This window comes from Podarcis raffonei, chromosome 3, assembly GCF_027172205.1.
Source record: "Podarcis raffonei isolate rPodRaf1 chromosome 3, rPodRaf1.pri, whole genome shotgun sequence".
Classification (NCBI taxonomy): Eukaryota; Metazoa; Chordata; class Lepidosauria; order Squamata; family Lacertidae; genus Podarcis; species Podarcis raffonei.
The window spans coordinates 5,977,445-5,992,710 of NC_070604.1; the positions used below are offsets into that span (position 1 = coordinate 5,977,445).

General features: G+C 40.5%; 1 protein-coding gene across 3 annotated transcripts in view; it reads left to right on the plus strand.

Moving 5' to 3' along the window:
- Positions 1 to 32: 32 nt before the first annotated feature.
- Positions 33 to 15,266, plus strand: part of ACTR2 (actin related protein 2) — a 28,629-nt gene continuing 13,395 nt past the window's right edge. Inside the window, exons 1-4 of one of the 3 annotated variants that reach the window (XM_053380435.1) lie at positions 33 to 196; positions 7,585 to 7,695; positions 12,315 to 12,329; positions 14,519 to 14,734. In XM_053380435.1, coding sequence (XP_053236410.1) covers positions 149 to 196; positions 7,585 to 7,695; positions 12,315 to 12,329; positions 14,519 to 14,734 — 390 coding nt within the window. In that variant the 5' untranslated portion in view covers positions 33 to 148. Of the gene's footprint in view, positions 197 to 7,584; positions 7,696 to 12,311; positions 12,330 to 14,518; positions 14,735 to 15,266 lie in introns of those variants that run through there. The other 2 variants (XM_053380436.1, XM_053380437.1) reach the window with 2 other exon arrangements.

Below are 15,266 nucleotides of genomic sequence, written 5' to 3' on the forward strand. Positions count from 1 at the left end.
GGGGTCACGGCCGTCGTCTTCCGCCTTCCCGCCTTCCCTTCCGGGGCTGCCTGTGAGGGAAGAGAGAGAGAGAGGCCTGGTTGGAGTCGCGGGGAGGAGGCGAAGCTACCCTTCACTTCAGCCGCTCGCTCTCACGGAAGAAGGAGCCATGGACACGCTGGGCAGGAAAGTGGTCGTCTGCGACAACGGCACCGGGGTGAGGAGGAGCCGCCTCGCTCCCTGGAGCGGCGGCCGCGACTGAGCTCCGTCCCCCCCCCCCATACGAGGGCGGGAAGGGCTGGCGGCTCTAGCGTCAACCGCCTTTCCCCACCTCAGGGGAAACCCTAGTGGGTGTTTGGCCCGCCACGGGGGGAGCGGGGCCTGAGGCGGGGGGGGCGGGGTCTGGGAGGTAAGGCGTTAGCCGACCCTGCCAAATAAGTATACACAGGTAGGTAGTCGTGTTGGTCTGCCGTAGTCCAAACAAAATAAAATAAAATAAAATTTAAAAATTCCTTCCAGTAGCACCTTAGAGACCAACTAAGTTATTGGTGTGAGCTTTCCTTTTTTTTTTAAATTAATTTTTATTCAAATTTCCAATAACCATTCCAATTATAATTTAACATCCAATTTAACTTATACATCTTTTAGACTTCCATCAGCCTATCTGACGATTTTCATATTTATCACAACTTCTCACATTCCTTAAATTTATGTTGCACTTTAACAATCCTTATTTTATCTTCTCCTTTAAGCGACATTCCTATCTATTCTTTTCACAGAGCTTCCTGAAATCCAACAAGCGTTATTTCCTGATCACACACAGTTTTGATATACTCTGTAAATTTGTTCCAGTCCTCGGTGAATCTCTGATCGCGTTGGTTTCGAATTTTTCCCGTTAATTTGTCCATTTCTGCATATTCCATCAATTTCATTCTCCATTCTTCCCTCGTTGGCATTTCTTCCTGTTTCCATTTTTGGGCCAACAAGATTCTGGCTGCTGTAACTGCATATCTAAATAACTTCACATCTTTCTTTTCAACATCATTACCTAATATGCCTAGTAATATTATGAGCTTTCCTGGTGTTACTGGTATGAGCTTTGCATGCACACGAAAGCTCACACCAATAAATATCTTAGCTGGTCTCTAAGGTGCTACTGGAAGGATTTTATTTTGTTTCGTTTCAAATAATTATATACAGTGGTACCACGGGTTACATACGCTTCAGGTTACATTCGCTTCAGGTTACAGACTCCGCTAACCCAGAAATAGTGCTTCAGGTTAAGAACTTTGCTTCAGGATGAGAACAGAAATCGTGCTCCAGAGACGAGCCAGCAGCAGGAGGCCCCATTAGCTAAAGTGGTGCTTCAGGTTAAGAACAGTTTCAGGTTAAGTACGGACCTCCGGAACGAATTAAGTACTTAACCCAAGGTACCACTGTAGTTATATACTCTGCGGTTTTCCCCTGACAAGGACTCAAGGCGGCTTACAGATTAAAAAAAAAAAAAGAACACCTCTAAAGCATATGGTGGTGGTGGGGAGAGAAACACCGACCATTGAGAAACTACAGTGGTGCCTCGCAAGACGAAATTAATTCATTCCGCGAGTTTTTTCGTCTTGCGATTTTTTCGTCTTGCGAAGCACGGTTTCGTAAAAGTTTTGGAAAAGCTTCAAAAATCACCAAAGTCTTCAAAAACCTCAAAAAAGGCTACCACACCGCATGCTATGAGTTGCTCCTCAAAGTCAAGTCGCAACTGTATTAACGGTTTTAAGAAAAAGGAAACAAACTTGCAAGACGTTTCCGTCTTGCGAAGCAAGCCCATAGGGAAATTCGTCTTGCGAAGCAACTCAAAAAACCAAAAACCCTTTCGTCTTGCGAGTTTTCCGTCTTGCGAGGCATTCGTCTTGCGAGGTACCACTGTGTTAAACATTAATGAGCTGCAAGCCTTTGAGTCCTGTTGAGGTGCTGGTAGAAGAAGCTAGAATGATCCTTCCTCTTTCTCCTCCCCGGCATAAGTAGCTTTTAACTTGCCGAAGGTGTGTGCGTGCCTAAGTTAAGCATTTCCTCTCATACTGCCATGCTTTCTTTAAACAAATTCTTTCGCTTTTTCTCTGAATTGTTGCATCCCTTTCCCACACTTTTATCCAAGGAGCTAAAGGTGGCGTTGTCACATTCTCCCATCAACAACCCTGTGAGGTGGGTTAGGCTGCGGGTGTGTGAGTGATTGGCCCAAGGTGGGTTTCTTGGCAAGGTAGGGATTTCATCCTGCATCACCCAAGTCCTAGTCCAGTACTCTAAGAACTATGCTGTGCTGCGCTGGCACAGAATCAGTCCCATGGTCACTTTTATTCCAGTTCTGTTGGATTACAATCGGACACACACTCCTACCACTTTCCTAACATTTTGCCACCTACTGGCACCTGAGTTACTTTCTTTGAATTTGGCTGTCCCCTCAAGCAGTTTGTCACAGCTGCATGCCACTTCTCCCCTCCCTGGCTGTCCACCCCATATCTGTTCTCTAGGTGTGTCACTGTTGTGACTCTTTCCCCATTTTTTAATGTTTGATATTTTACTATGCTTTTACATATGCTGTAAGTCGCCCAGAGTGGCTGGGAAAACCTAGCCACATGGGTGGGGTATACAGAATAATTTTTTTTATTATATTTAGGTGAGTATGTGCTCACATGGGCATAGCCGGGGGGGGGTCAGGTGGCCCCCTAGATCAAGTAAAACAATAAAAATACTCAAAACAAAAAAAAATTTTCCTTCCAGTAGCACCTTAAAGACCAACTAAGTTAGTTTAAATTTTTTTGTTTTGACTATGGCAGACCAACACGGCTACCTCTCTGTAAATAGAAATACTGTATTGCTTGCTTCAGTGTCTCAGCCCTCATGTTTCACAGTTATTCAAACAAGACACCAGAGTGTTGGTTTCAGTTTTTCCCCCCTTGAAGGGCCTAGAATCAGCAGTACTAATAATAGTACCTAGACTCCTCCCTCCTCTAAAAATATGTTCTCTAACAAAAGGTCTTTCAGTTTGAGAATACCAAAAGTAGAATATTGAAGTCAGAAGACTTAACCGCCTTTTTTTCAGCCTGAGGCTAGAATCATTTTTTGTACTCTTCTCTAACAAGCCATTAAAACATTTCCCTCCCTGTGTAGATTTATTGCTGATAGTACTGTGGCAGGGAATACAGTGGTACCTTGGTTTAAGAACAGCTTAGTTTATGAACAACTTGGATTAAGAATGCTGCAAACCCGGAAGTAGGTGTTTTGGTTTGTGAACTTTGCCTTGGAATAAGAACATGTTTTGCTTCCTGTTGACTGTGTTCCATTTGTAAATTGAGTCCCCCGCTGCTATGGGAAAGCACGCCTTGGTTTAAGAACGCTTTGGTTTAAGAACGGACTTCTGGAACGGATTAAGTTCGTAAACCAAGGTACCACTGAAGGTACCACTGTTACAGCATTTCTCACTGCAGAGCGATGAGTGGCCTGAGCTTTGGCGTGGAATTATTATTAGCCTATCGTTCACCCTAAGCTCCCACGGAGGGTTACAAGAGTTTAAAATACAACTTTAAAGATACGCTGAAGTGTAAGTGAGTAATGACCCCTTATAAAATTGATGCTTACTGTGACTATTCTTTATGTGTGTGTTTGAAACAGATTATCTGGCTTCTCTGTATCACAGAGGGCTCATTCATTTTTTGGAATGTAAGGCAAAGCTTCACTTTGGTTATTGCTTCTGCTTTTTGTTGATGTAAAATTGTATGCTTTCTATCTGCAGCCTGAGCCTGTAAGTCCTATGCACATTTATTGGCAGTAAGTCTCATTGAACACATATGATTGCTATGTAAATCCTCATTAAGAACATAAGAAGAGGCCTCTGGATCAGGCCAGTGACCCTTCTAGTCCAACATTGTGTTCTCATAGTGGCCACCCAGATGCTTGTGGGAAATCCACTAGCAGGATTTGAGTGCAAGAGCACTCTCCTTCTATGGTTTCTAGCAGCTGGAGTTCAGAAGGATACAGCCTTCGACTGCGGAGGCAGAGCATTTTTAACTTTTGACACATTCACAATTTATTTTTTCAAATAAACCTTTTCAAAAAGCTCAAGCTTTCCTTAGGGTGAAGTTAGATGTGACATTAAATGCATGTTTAAATTTTAACATGTATGTTTTAAAAAAGTCACATAGCAAGTGGCGGGGGGAGCTGATAATTGTCAGGATCTCAGCAGGCATGGAGAAGGAAGTTAAGTCCTGCTGAAATCCCTTCTCTGAAGCTGCTGTTTGCATTTAGAGGAAACACCCTGCTAGGGATTTCAACCTAACTAAAATGCCAGCTTCAGAAGATGAATTTTCTTCTAAAGTAGTCATTCACCAACAATTGGAACATGTTTATATTTCCAGTATGTGCAGTGTTAGCAACATCAGCAGGGATACTTCAAAACTGAGTGTTCAGTTTAGTGTCTGGGTTAATGGCAGAATGCTTCAGGTTTGGGTATTCTCATTAAAACCTTATTCTGCCATCAGGAGAATGAAAATGAATGAAGTCTAACTTATCTGGAAATTATGATGGGAATAATGCCATTTAATATTAACGAGAAGACCTATTTTTCAAACATTTGTGCTTTCCATTTGAAGCAATATTTATAGACAGCAATTTATTACTACTTGATGACTTAACAGGAAGTGAGAGAGCCAGTCGTAACCACATAGCGTGTAGAAGAAACTATATATGGTAAAGCATACACTAGATAAACCCAGCAGATTTTCCTAAAAGAGTTTTTTTTTTTTTAAAAAAAGGTTATGTTAATGTCTATATTAACAATTGTGAAGTTAGCTGGTTTAGTGCTGTATTTCTTTTTGAAGAGGCAAATAGTTAGCAAATGTGCTCAGCACTGCGGTAAGCTGAAATAGCCAGTTTTATTCGTTTACTTAATTAAAATTTAAATTATTTATACTTAGACTTTAAACTAAAAAATCAAGGCAACTTAATATTAGAGAGACCTAAATAATAGGTTAAAAGCTTTCCCTGGTTACTTTATTTTGTTATATTTAATTTTACCCTGGTTTCCTATAGACATCAGAGCACCTTATGCCACATACCAAAACAGCATATCGCTTAAATGCTTTTTCACAGCATACACATGTATAAAAGCTAGTATCTAAAATGCTTCTACTGAAGATTGGCTTATGTAGCTAGAGAGAGGGGGAGGAAGAGCAAGGACAAATGAGGTGTATGCATTTAAAACACTTATAGGCTGCTTTTACACAAATCCAAAGCTATTTATGGTGCAAAATAAACACTTTGCAGCACAATGGAGAGAAACAGGTTCCCAAATGATCTCCTACACTGAAAAGATCTTTCACAATCAATCGAAGAGCAATCTTTGTGGTTTTTCTAATGTCTATAGATTTTCATAACCATTTTGAAATAATCATAAATAGACGGCTTTGGTGTGTCGATGCATTTTTGAAAATATCCTTTGACACTCTTGTGTTGAGATCATGACTCAACACACCCTGCAGGGTTGTGCAGGATATAATAAGCCATGGCTGGAAAACATAATTCACAAGATTCGTTCAACATGCATTGAGAGAAAGTCAAGTCAAGTTGCCTTCAGCACCACATGAACTTCTTGCCCATTGATATTAATTAGGCAGGCAACTTTGCTGAACTGCTTTCAACACCTGCTAAAAACATTCTTGTTTAGGGAAGTCTCCCTAAATACGCAAACTTGACAAGTATTTTAATATGTAATTGTATTTTATTATGTGTTTTTAAAAAAACTACTTTTAAATATTTTGATTTTTTAAAGAACAAATTCTGTTTGATTGTATCTGGATATTTTATGTAACCTGCTTAATGGCTTTGACTAAGCAGCATATAAATCTGGTAAAATAAAATAAAAATCAATTTCCCACTGAATGGGAAGCTCTGTGCACCAGTATGCAGCCCCCATTGCTTTCACTTCACATGAGCAGGGAAACAAACCAGTAAGCCCATAGCTGACCATAGCTTCCTGTTAAGTGCAAACTGGAAAAGATGGTTAAGCATTTCCAAGTATGCCAGCCTAAACCAGGATGAGCCACCATTATCTGTCCTGGGAGAAGAATTCCAAGAGATGGGCAAAGTCTCCACAAAGTCTGCTCCAGTGGGACTATCCCCTCACTATCACAGTGCTATTTTACCACCAACTGTGGGAAGGATCCTAGTTGCTTTTTTTTTTTAAAAAAAGAAAATTACTGTTAACATTCTTAATTTTTAAAATGTAGTTTAATGTTTCCTGTAAGCCACCTTTGAAGAATTTATATTCTGAAAGGCGGGTGTAAATAATTGAAATAAAAAATGCATAAATTATATAAATCAAGGACATGCATTCTGATTATGCTAATAATTAGGGGGTTTATGTTTGGCCACCCAGACCACTGGACTTATTAAACAGTTTCAAAGATTTCATCAAGCATTGCCTACACAACTTTCAAGCATCTTTTTACATATAAATTATTTGGAACCTTTTTTAAAAAAATGATGGCTGGGATTTTCAGGAAGCTGAGTTTAGTGCACTGTGCTTATGTACTTCATATCAAGTAACAGAATTCCAGCAGCTCTATGTCTCATAGATACTGGCAAACCTAAGGAAACCCCTACTGCTTAGATTGGGTTTTTTGAAGTGTATCATCATCATCATCATCATCATAATTTATTATTTATACCCCGCCCATCTGGCTGGGCTTCCCCAGCCACTCTGGGCGGCTTCCAAAAAAAATAAAATAAAATACTGTACTACATCAAACATTAAAAGCTTCCCTAAACAGGGCTGCTTTCAGATGTCTTCTAAAAGTCTGGTAGATGTTGTTCTCTTTGACATCTGGTGGGAGGGAGTTCCACAGGGAGGGCGCCACCACCGAGAAGGTATCAAGCCATCAGCAAAGCAAGAATTTATTGCCCTTTTTATAATTGACATTTCATGCATTCAGAGGTTTTCTATCAGCATAAATGCAGAATCCATGGATAAATCTATATCTCTAAACAGACTTTAATATACATAACCAGATGAAACTGGACTATGTGTATGTTTCCTTTACCGTATTGGCCTGAATATAAGCCTCACTTTCCCCCCAAATTCCAACCATGAAGAGTTAAAGTGTGGCTTATATTCACGACCTTACGGTATGCAAACAGCACCAGGAGTGCAGCAAAATGGTGTCCGCCCCGCACGTAGTCCCCTGTCCTCCCCCCCAAGGTCAGGAAGGGAGAGAGCGAGGAAGAGGAAAGGCCACCGGCAACACAGCGCCCCCCCCCCAGTATGCAGCGAGGAATGGAGTGGCATATATATATATATATATATTCTTTTCCCCCCTCCAATTTTAAAGGTGTGGCTTATATTCGGGCCAATACAGTAATTGTCTTTTCACGATATCCAGCATTTCCTTCATGAGAACATTTTTAACTTAAAATGATAAGTGCTTATTTGGGAATTTGTCCAGCTATCTTTAACTTCTTGTAGTTTTATGTTAAAGTAACAGAACAGCATCAACAAGCTATTATAATGTATGTGGGCGCCAACAAATTAACCTGAAGGATTTTTATTTTATCTTTTAGTTTGTGAAATGCGGATATGCAGGATCCAATTTTCCAGAACACATCTTCCCAGCTTTGGTTGGAAGACCAATTATTCGTTCAACTACCAAAGTGGGAAACATTGAAATCAAGGTACTATTAAAGAACTTAAGTCTTCTGCATGGTACTTTGGGGTGCTACCTCTCTCTTCTGGATAATGTCTTCTAATGTATTATGTGATAATCTAGTTGTTAAATCAGTGCAAATGGAAATTGAGGTGTGGCTTCTTTATGGACAAAAATACTGATGGCGCTATTTAAGTACAGTCATACCTCGGGTTACAGGCGCTTCAGGTTGCGTTTTTTCGGGTTACGGACCCGCCGAAACCCGGAAGTAACTGGGTTACTTCCGGGTTTCGGCGGTCGCACATGCACAGAAGCGCTGAATCGCAACCCACGCGTGCGCAGACGTGCCGCTGTGGGTTGTAAATGCTGTGGGTTGCAAATGTGCATCCCGCACGGATCACGTTCGCAACCCGAGTGTCCACTGTAGATTTTTAAACTATTGTGAGTAAGTGAGCGAGCTGATAGCAATATTTTGTACGGTAGTGGTTATTGTGTCAGACTAAGATTGGGGAATCCATGCTGAAACCCATTCAGCCATGAAAGATCACCTTGGACCAGTCCTTTTCCTTCAGCCTAATCTGCTCACAGGAAGGGAATTTTCAGGACATTCTTGCTTCCCCTTCTCGACCCTTACAGCGCAACAGATAATCTGGGTATAATATTTATTCTGTGACATTCCAGAAGACCTTTATTCCCATTAACTCATTCTGTTGGAGTTTAAGAATATCCTTTCCTTTGAGTCATGATTGTTTGGGGACCCTGGCGTTGCCCCATTTATTATGTTGAGGTATAGCAGGGGAATCGGACTAAATCAAGTATGTGGAGGGTAGCAGGCAGAGAGCCTGCTAAAGTGAGATTTGCTTAAGATATAACATGGGTTGATATCAGTAGATAGTTGTGTATTGCTTTGTTCACTTAGGTTATGGTCCAAATTGCCCTCCTCAACCAACTACATAACCACAAGGAAGCATGCTGGAATTGGAGAGATCAGACAAGCAGGCCTCAGAATGTTTTAGTAAAACCAAATCATGAGGGCGGGGCAGAGCTTTCTAAAAGCAAAGGGGGTGATTACAAACAGGCAGTAACACCTTGTATCCATGTAATTCACACAGATTTCTGTCCAATCTTGTTCATGCAATGTAACTGGAGCACTGTCAGTCACCTGCATTTTAGTGGAGTAGTTATAACTTGCGTTATATGACAGCAGTTCCATTTCCTTGCCTTTCACTGTCTAGGATCATGTGTAGTTTTCCCGTCTGCTACTCCATTCTGTGTCTAGGCTCATGTTCATTCTTCTTTTCTGGCCAACTTACAACATCTCAGGTAGTGTAACAAACAGTTCTGTTTTCTCCTCCTCACAATGCCCAAACAGATAAACAGCTTAGAAGAAGAGAACGCACTAAGCTTGGGCAGAGGGGGGCAAGGATGTTCAAAGTCTGCACCTGCTTTCAAACTATAAGTGTGATTGGCTAGCACAACTTTAGAAAAACCTTGGCTTTTACTATGAGTATTAATACTATCAAGAGTTAAACATTATATTAGCACTGCCAACTTTAGATGTCCCACAAGAATTTTCTGTAGCCAAATAGCACAAATACTTAGCAGGCATTAGGAAGAGAAGAACGATAGCCATCCTACTTGACTAGATTCTGCTTTGTTAACTGCTTTGGATTAAGACCTCATTCTACTCAATAGGCAATTCAGTTATTCATGTCCAGTCTTGAAGGCAAGGGGAAGATGATTCACCTTTGGGAAAGGATGGTAGTTGAGTGGTAGATTGTCTGGTTTGCCTGCAGGAGGACCCAGGTTCAGTCCCCAGTATCCCCAGGTAGAGCTATGACTGTCCCCTGCCTAAAACCATGAAAGGTTGCTGCCAGTCAGTCTAGACAATGCAGAGCTAGGTGGGCCAACGTTCCATCTATAAGGCAAATTCATGTGTTCCTGTAATCTGAAAAATACATCCGTGCAAGGCTGAAGAAAACTCAAAGGATGAGATAGCTCTTCTCACCTGGTGTAACCCAGCTCTGGCCACCAAAATCCATCTTTAATAAGTTTCGCAGTGCTCATAGATACCCAGGCTTGCATGTTAATGGGAGCAGCCTCCACATCTGTGTGATTTTCACTTGGTTAATGAGTGGTATTACAAAGAAAGTGTGCTTTGGAAGAGGATTGCTCTAGGCACGCTGGGCCCAAGCCCACATTTTTAGCTGCCCTACACAAATATGAAATGCACTGGCATTACATATTGGGCACCAGCTGAAACTTCAAAGCTGAGGTGGAGAGCCTTGGGCTCAGGGGCCAAAAGGGCCCCTCCAGACCTCTCAATCTGATCCTTGGGATTCTCCCAAGATCCTACTCTTCTCCACCTACATCCCATCTCCCTTGGCAATACCCCTTCCTAGCCGTACTTTGCATCCTCCTCAGGTGTATTTTGCCTGATGGGAATGAGTCTGTGAACTCTAATAATGGTTCTTGCTTGTTTGGATGGAGAATACAGATGTGTGCGAGTGTGTAGAAACTAGAGTTCTGTATGAAGGCAACATTTATATTCATTGCTCTGCTCTGGCCCCTGCCCACCTGTGGCATGTTGCCCCTGAAAGATTGACCTGAACAGAATGTGGGCTTGGGGCTGAAACTTTCCCCATCTAAAGGAAGCTTTGGTTATTTGGATCCTTGTGAGATCTTCATCCTTAGCAAATTGTGCTTAAGCAGGTTCTAAGAATGAGGGCTCCTGAGTCATGCAGCACTCATTTTCTTCATTTAAAAGCAAAAGTGGGGTGTCACATAGAAACATTCCACACCGTTTCAGTTTTTCCTGGCATGTAAATAGGCAAAACAGTAAGGAGCATGATCAGATTTCTAAACTGTCTTTTCAACATACAAAATGGTACAGACGTTTCCAGAATATACTTATTGGAACCTAGATGCTAATTGCAACAACATAGCAAAGAAGAAATTGGGGGCTGCATAATTTGATATCTGTTTTATATGCAAAATACATAATTTTCATTTAAGTGATATTCAGAAAATGGCCCACTTCACACATAATGGTAATCCACAATCAGAAATGAACTATGGCTTGTCATGAACAATCAATCATACCTGTTTCAGCTTGTGTACCTCAGAGAGAAACAAGCCATGAGTTTTGGGCTCAGTATTAAAGGGAAACCAGCACTTGTGGTTGTTTTTTTCCAGAAAAACCATGAATTGAAGCCAAGGTTTGTTCTTGGTTTAGCCAAACTTCATAGTTTGTTTTTGCCACAGGCACGCAAGGCACAGTTGAACAGTGCATACCAGCACACTGCCCATTCATGCTAAGCTATGGTTTTATTTCTGACCTGGAGTTACCTTTATGGGCAAAGTAGGGCACTGAAAGAGGGGTTATTGTGAAGTGGCTACAAAAGCCAAAATTTTGCAGAAGCAGCATTAATGCATGCAAAACCATCAACTAAACTATTAGCCTCTTTAGAGCATACTGAGGGCTGCCTGGACTATATGTGCACATTGGGGTAGCCCTTAAAAAAAATAAAAAACTATGAATAATTGTAGTGTTTTGGGCAGCTTAGTGGACTTAACTTTGCCAAAGATTTGATTTTCCAAAACATGATAAAACACTTTAAAAAACACCCCAAATTTGACCCCCGCTATTATTGATGAAATTCTCACAATGCTTAGTGTTCTTACGTTTCAAACACCTTTGAAAGTCTCTTTGAATCCTACTGGTTTAAAGATTTGTGTAACTGCACTGTAATAAACTATAGTTGCAGTTCCTCCTTTTCTTCCCTAACCCAAACTCCCAACCAAGAAACAAGCTTCTGAAACACTGACAGCAGGACATTGGCTCTAAGGGGGTGAAAGTAGGCTGCATGGTACAGTCTGGATTTTTTTCTGGCAGAGATTGAGGTGTATCTGCTCTCCTTGGCTCTACATTGAAATATAGTAAGTAATCTAGTATACTTGAAGCTAATGGCTTTCCTTAGTGACATGAGATATTGTGGGCTCCTTGTCTTAGATTAGTGACAAATAGCCATTGCATAGATATTATACTAGTACTTAAATTTTGCTTGTCTACAGAAATGCAGATTACTGCACTATAGAACAGTGAAAAGTTCTATTCTTTGCTTTCAAATTAGCAATGTGCTTAGAGAATTAAAGCATGCAGTGTTTAACATTTATCTGGTTGTATGTATATATTTCATCCTATTTCTTCACATTTTGAGTCAAAATGAATAACACCTTAATTATTCAATATATTTTTAGTGGTGAAAGGATAATAGTCATTTCTTGGGGGATGACAAATGCCGTCCTGCGTAGCAAAATTGCAGGCACACCAGGATACCTGTAGTGCATCAATGATGAAAATCAGAACATCAGGCATTGCATGCATGGAAATAAGCTCTTCTTGTTTCTATTTCTGTTTCGGTTCTTGGGTTTTTTGTTCTGTTTTTTAAACTTAGTAGACTTATTCTCACTTGCCCTGAGGTATGCAGAATTTGGAGCATTTCCACCTGTCCGTGCATCTGTTTTTTCTGCTTTAGTTCTGTTGTTTATACTTGAAATAATTTGAAAAAAAAAAGATTTCACTTAGGCCTCTTCTGATTCTTTTGCTTCTGCCTTTTCTTCATCTTTCTTGACCTGTTGAAGTAGAATAACAAAAAGATGGTAAGTGAGGCGTCCCTGTGCTATCATCCACTCTTTTGCTTGGTGGGACCTTGTAGCCTCTTTTTTGGGGGTGCTTTATAATTTTCATGTCCTGTCCACTTATGTTCTGAATACATAACCATTTTAATCTTTCTTCATTGCTTTCATTCAGTAGCTAGTACTTCCTTAAAGCTATTGTACACATCTTGCAGATGTGACATGCCCCAATAATTGCAGCTGCCTGTAGAGGCAAGGAATCTGAAGGTCAGTATCAGTGCTAGAAACCACTTGCTGAGACATAACAAAAATGAGTCATCGAAAACTACTTGCATCTTGTCTGCTATGTAGGCAAGACACATTATATGGAGAGTATTAAAACCAATAATGTCCGTTCACACATGCAAACTTGCCATTTCTTTTTTCCTGATGATTCCTCTTGCAATCCCCAAGGGGAAATGCAGTGTGTGAAATGGTGGTGAACTGTTCGCACATAGAGCTATTTCTACAATCTCATTAATACAGCGGTTCCCAAAAGTGCAGATGCAGAAATCATGTCTATGAAGCGAACCTTCCTGCGATTCCCCATGCAGTCCTGCATTCTAGGGATACTTGAGGGAAAAATTAACTGGCTTGTATGTGTGAATCTACCCTTAATATGTTCTGTGTCATCGTGTTGCCATATATTTAATATTTGTTCTTCTAAATTGAATACAGGATTCTCAACATGATTCTTCAAGATCATGTCTGAAGCATGTGCTAAAAGCTGTGTGATTAGTTGCTCCTCTTGTTTGATGTAGATCAAGGGTTGTCAACCTGGTCCCTACCGCCCACTAGTGGGCGCTTCAGGATTCTAGGTGGGCGGTAGGGAGTTCTACGGCACAAGCTGAATCCTCCTTCCATTGAGCACTGGGGGGCGGTAAGGAAATTACCATCAAGAAAGATGCATTAGTGGGTGGTAGGTATAAAATGGTTGACTACCCCTGATGTAGATTGAAAAAATAGTATTTTAAAAGTAACGTTAATAGGACCAAGGCAGAAGTGGGGTAAAATGATACATTGAATATACTCTCTTTACCTATCAGGCAGTTTTGCTTCTAAATTTGTTAAATGAATTATCTTCAGCAGACTATTTTAATCACAACTAGTATGAAGTTAAGAGCTATAGTAGAGCTGCAGAATTACAATAAAAAAAAATCCTAAAAAGCACAATATTAAAATCCTGGCTAGAGGAGGATTTCAGTTTGGCTTTAAAGATGCTTCTTCGACTTGCATGTAAGTTCCCCATATGACAGATATATTTAGGCTCAAATATTCCATAGTTGCTGGTGATCTGTTACTTTATTTGAAAAATAAGGGACTTTACTGTTTAAATTTCCCCCTGTTTTGAAGCATGAGAACAAATTTAATTTTGTTCCTTTTTAATATCGTGTTAGTTAGGATATTGATGGGATAGGACACAAACTAGATTAAACTTTTTCTATGCCTGTGTTCATTGCAAGAATGATGCCATATCACTGACTTGTCATCACTGGCTTACAGTGCAAAATATTTTTGGTAACTTCAAAATAGATCAGAGTTGCTTAATCTTTTCAAAAATTTTCTTTATAAATCAAAATTAAGTTAGGAATGAAGTTCATATGTTTGTGGAGGATAGTTTACAGACTTTGAATAAGTGGTGCACATTGCAGAAATCTTCTGACTAATATAAAACTTCTATTTTTTTCTCCTCAATCAGTGTGGAATTTGCAGTCCCTTATTTGCTTTTGCTACTTGTTCTCTATGCTTGTGCAGCACTCGTTATTCCCATTTAGTAATGTGCACAAAAACATGAAACATGCATGGAAATTTTATTCTGCTAAGCCCACCTATTATTATGTGCAATTCCACATCACGTGACTTGTTCATATATAAATGTGTAATAAAAAGTTGAATGTATTGGTCTAGAAATCTACATGTAAACTAGGCCCTTTGTCCCAAATTCCATTTGATTTTTATATACATAGCTGTTTGTAGAATTGTGCCTTCTGTCTTTCTTTCATTTTAAATACCTTGCTATATTTTTCATTTGAACATGTAAGTATTATCCCTCTCCATTGCATTGTAAGACTGAATAATAAAAGCAGCTTCTTTTTATAGTTTTTTTGAAGAGTTGAATTCAAAAAATGGTTTTGGAAAATGTTAATTTTCCAGTTTTCATTTGTAACTTGTAGGATCTTATGGTTGGTGATGAGGCAAGTGAGCTGAGGTCCATGTTAGAAGTTAACTACCCCATGGAGAATGGCATTGTCCGGAACTGGGATGATATGAAACACCTTTGGGACTACACCTTTGGACCAGAAAAACTTAACATTGACACAAAGAACTGTAAAATACTTCTAACAGAGCCTCCTATGAATCCAACAAAGAACAGGGAGAAGATTGTGGAGGTGGGTACCTTGAAGCAAACCCTACTTTCTGTCTGAGAAAGCCCAGGTGGCAGTATTCTTCAGGAGGAGTTCTATTCTGTCTGGGGGCAGGGAAAACAGATTTTATCCAGGAGCATGCAGTTACCTGTGTTCAGAACCTTCTGAAATGGCAGTTAGATATCCTTCGATGCTTAGGATGTTTTTCAGTGAAGTAATATGTCCTTCATTTCTTGCATGCTAAAGAGCATTTTAGGTAAAGGGACCCCTGACCATTAGGTCCAGTCGTGACCGATTCTGGGGTTGTGGCACTCATCTCGCTTTATTGGCCGAGGGAGCCCGGGGTACAGCTTCCGGGTCATGTGGCCGGCATGACTAAGCCACTTCTGGCAAACCAGAGCAGCGCACAGAAACGCCGTTTACCTTCCCACCGGAGCAGTACCTATTTATCTACTTGCACTTTGATGTGCTTTCGAACTGCTAGGTTGGCAGGAGCAGGGACCGAGCAACGGGAGCTCACTCCGTTGCGGGGATTCGAACTGCTGACCTTCTGATC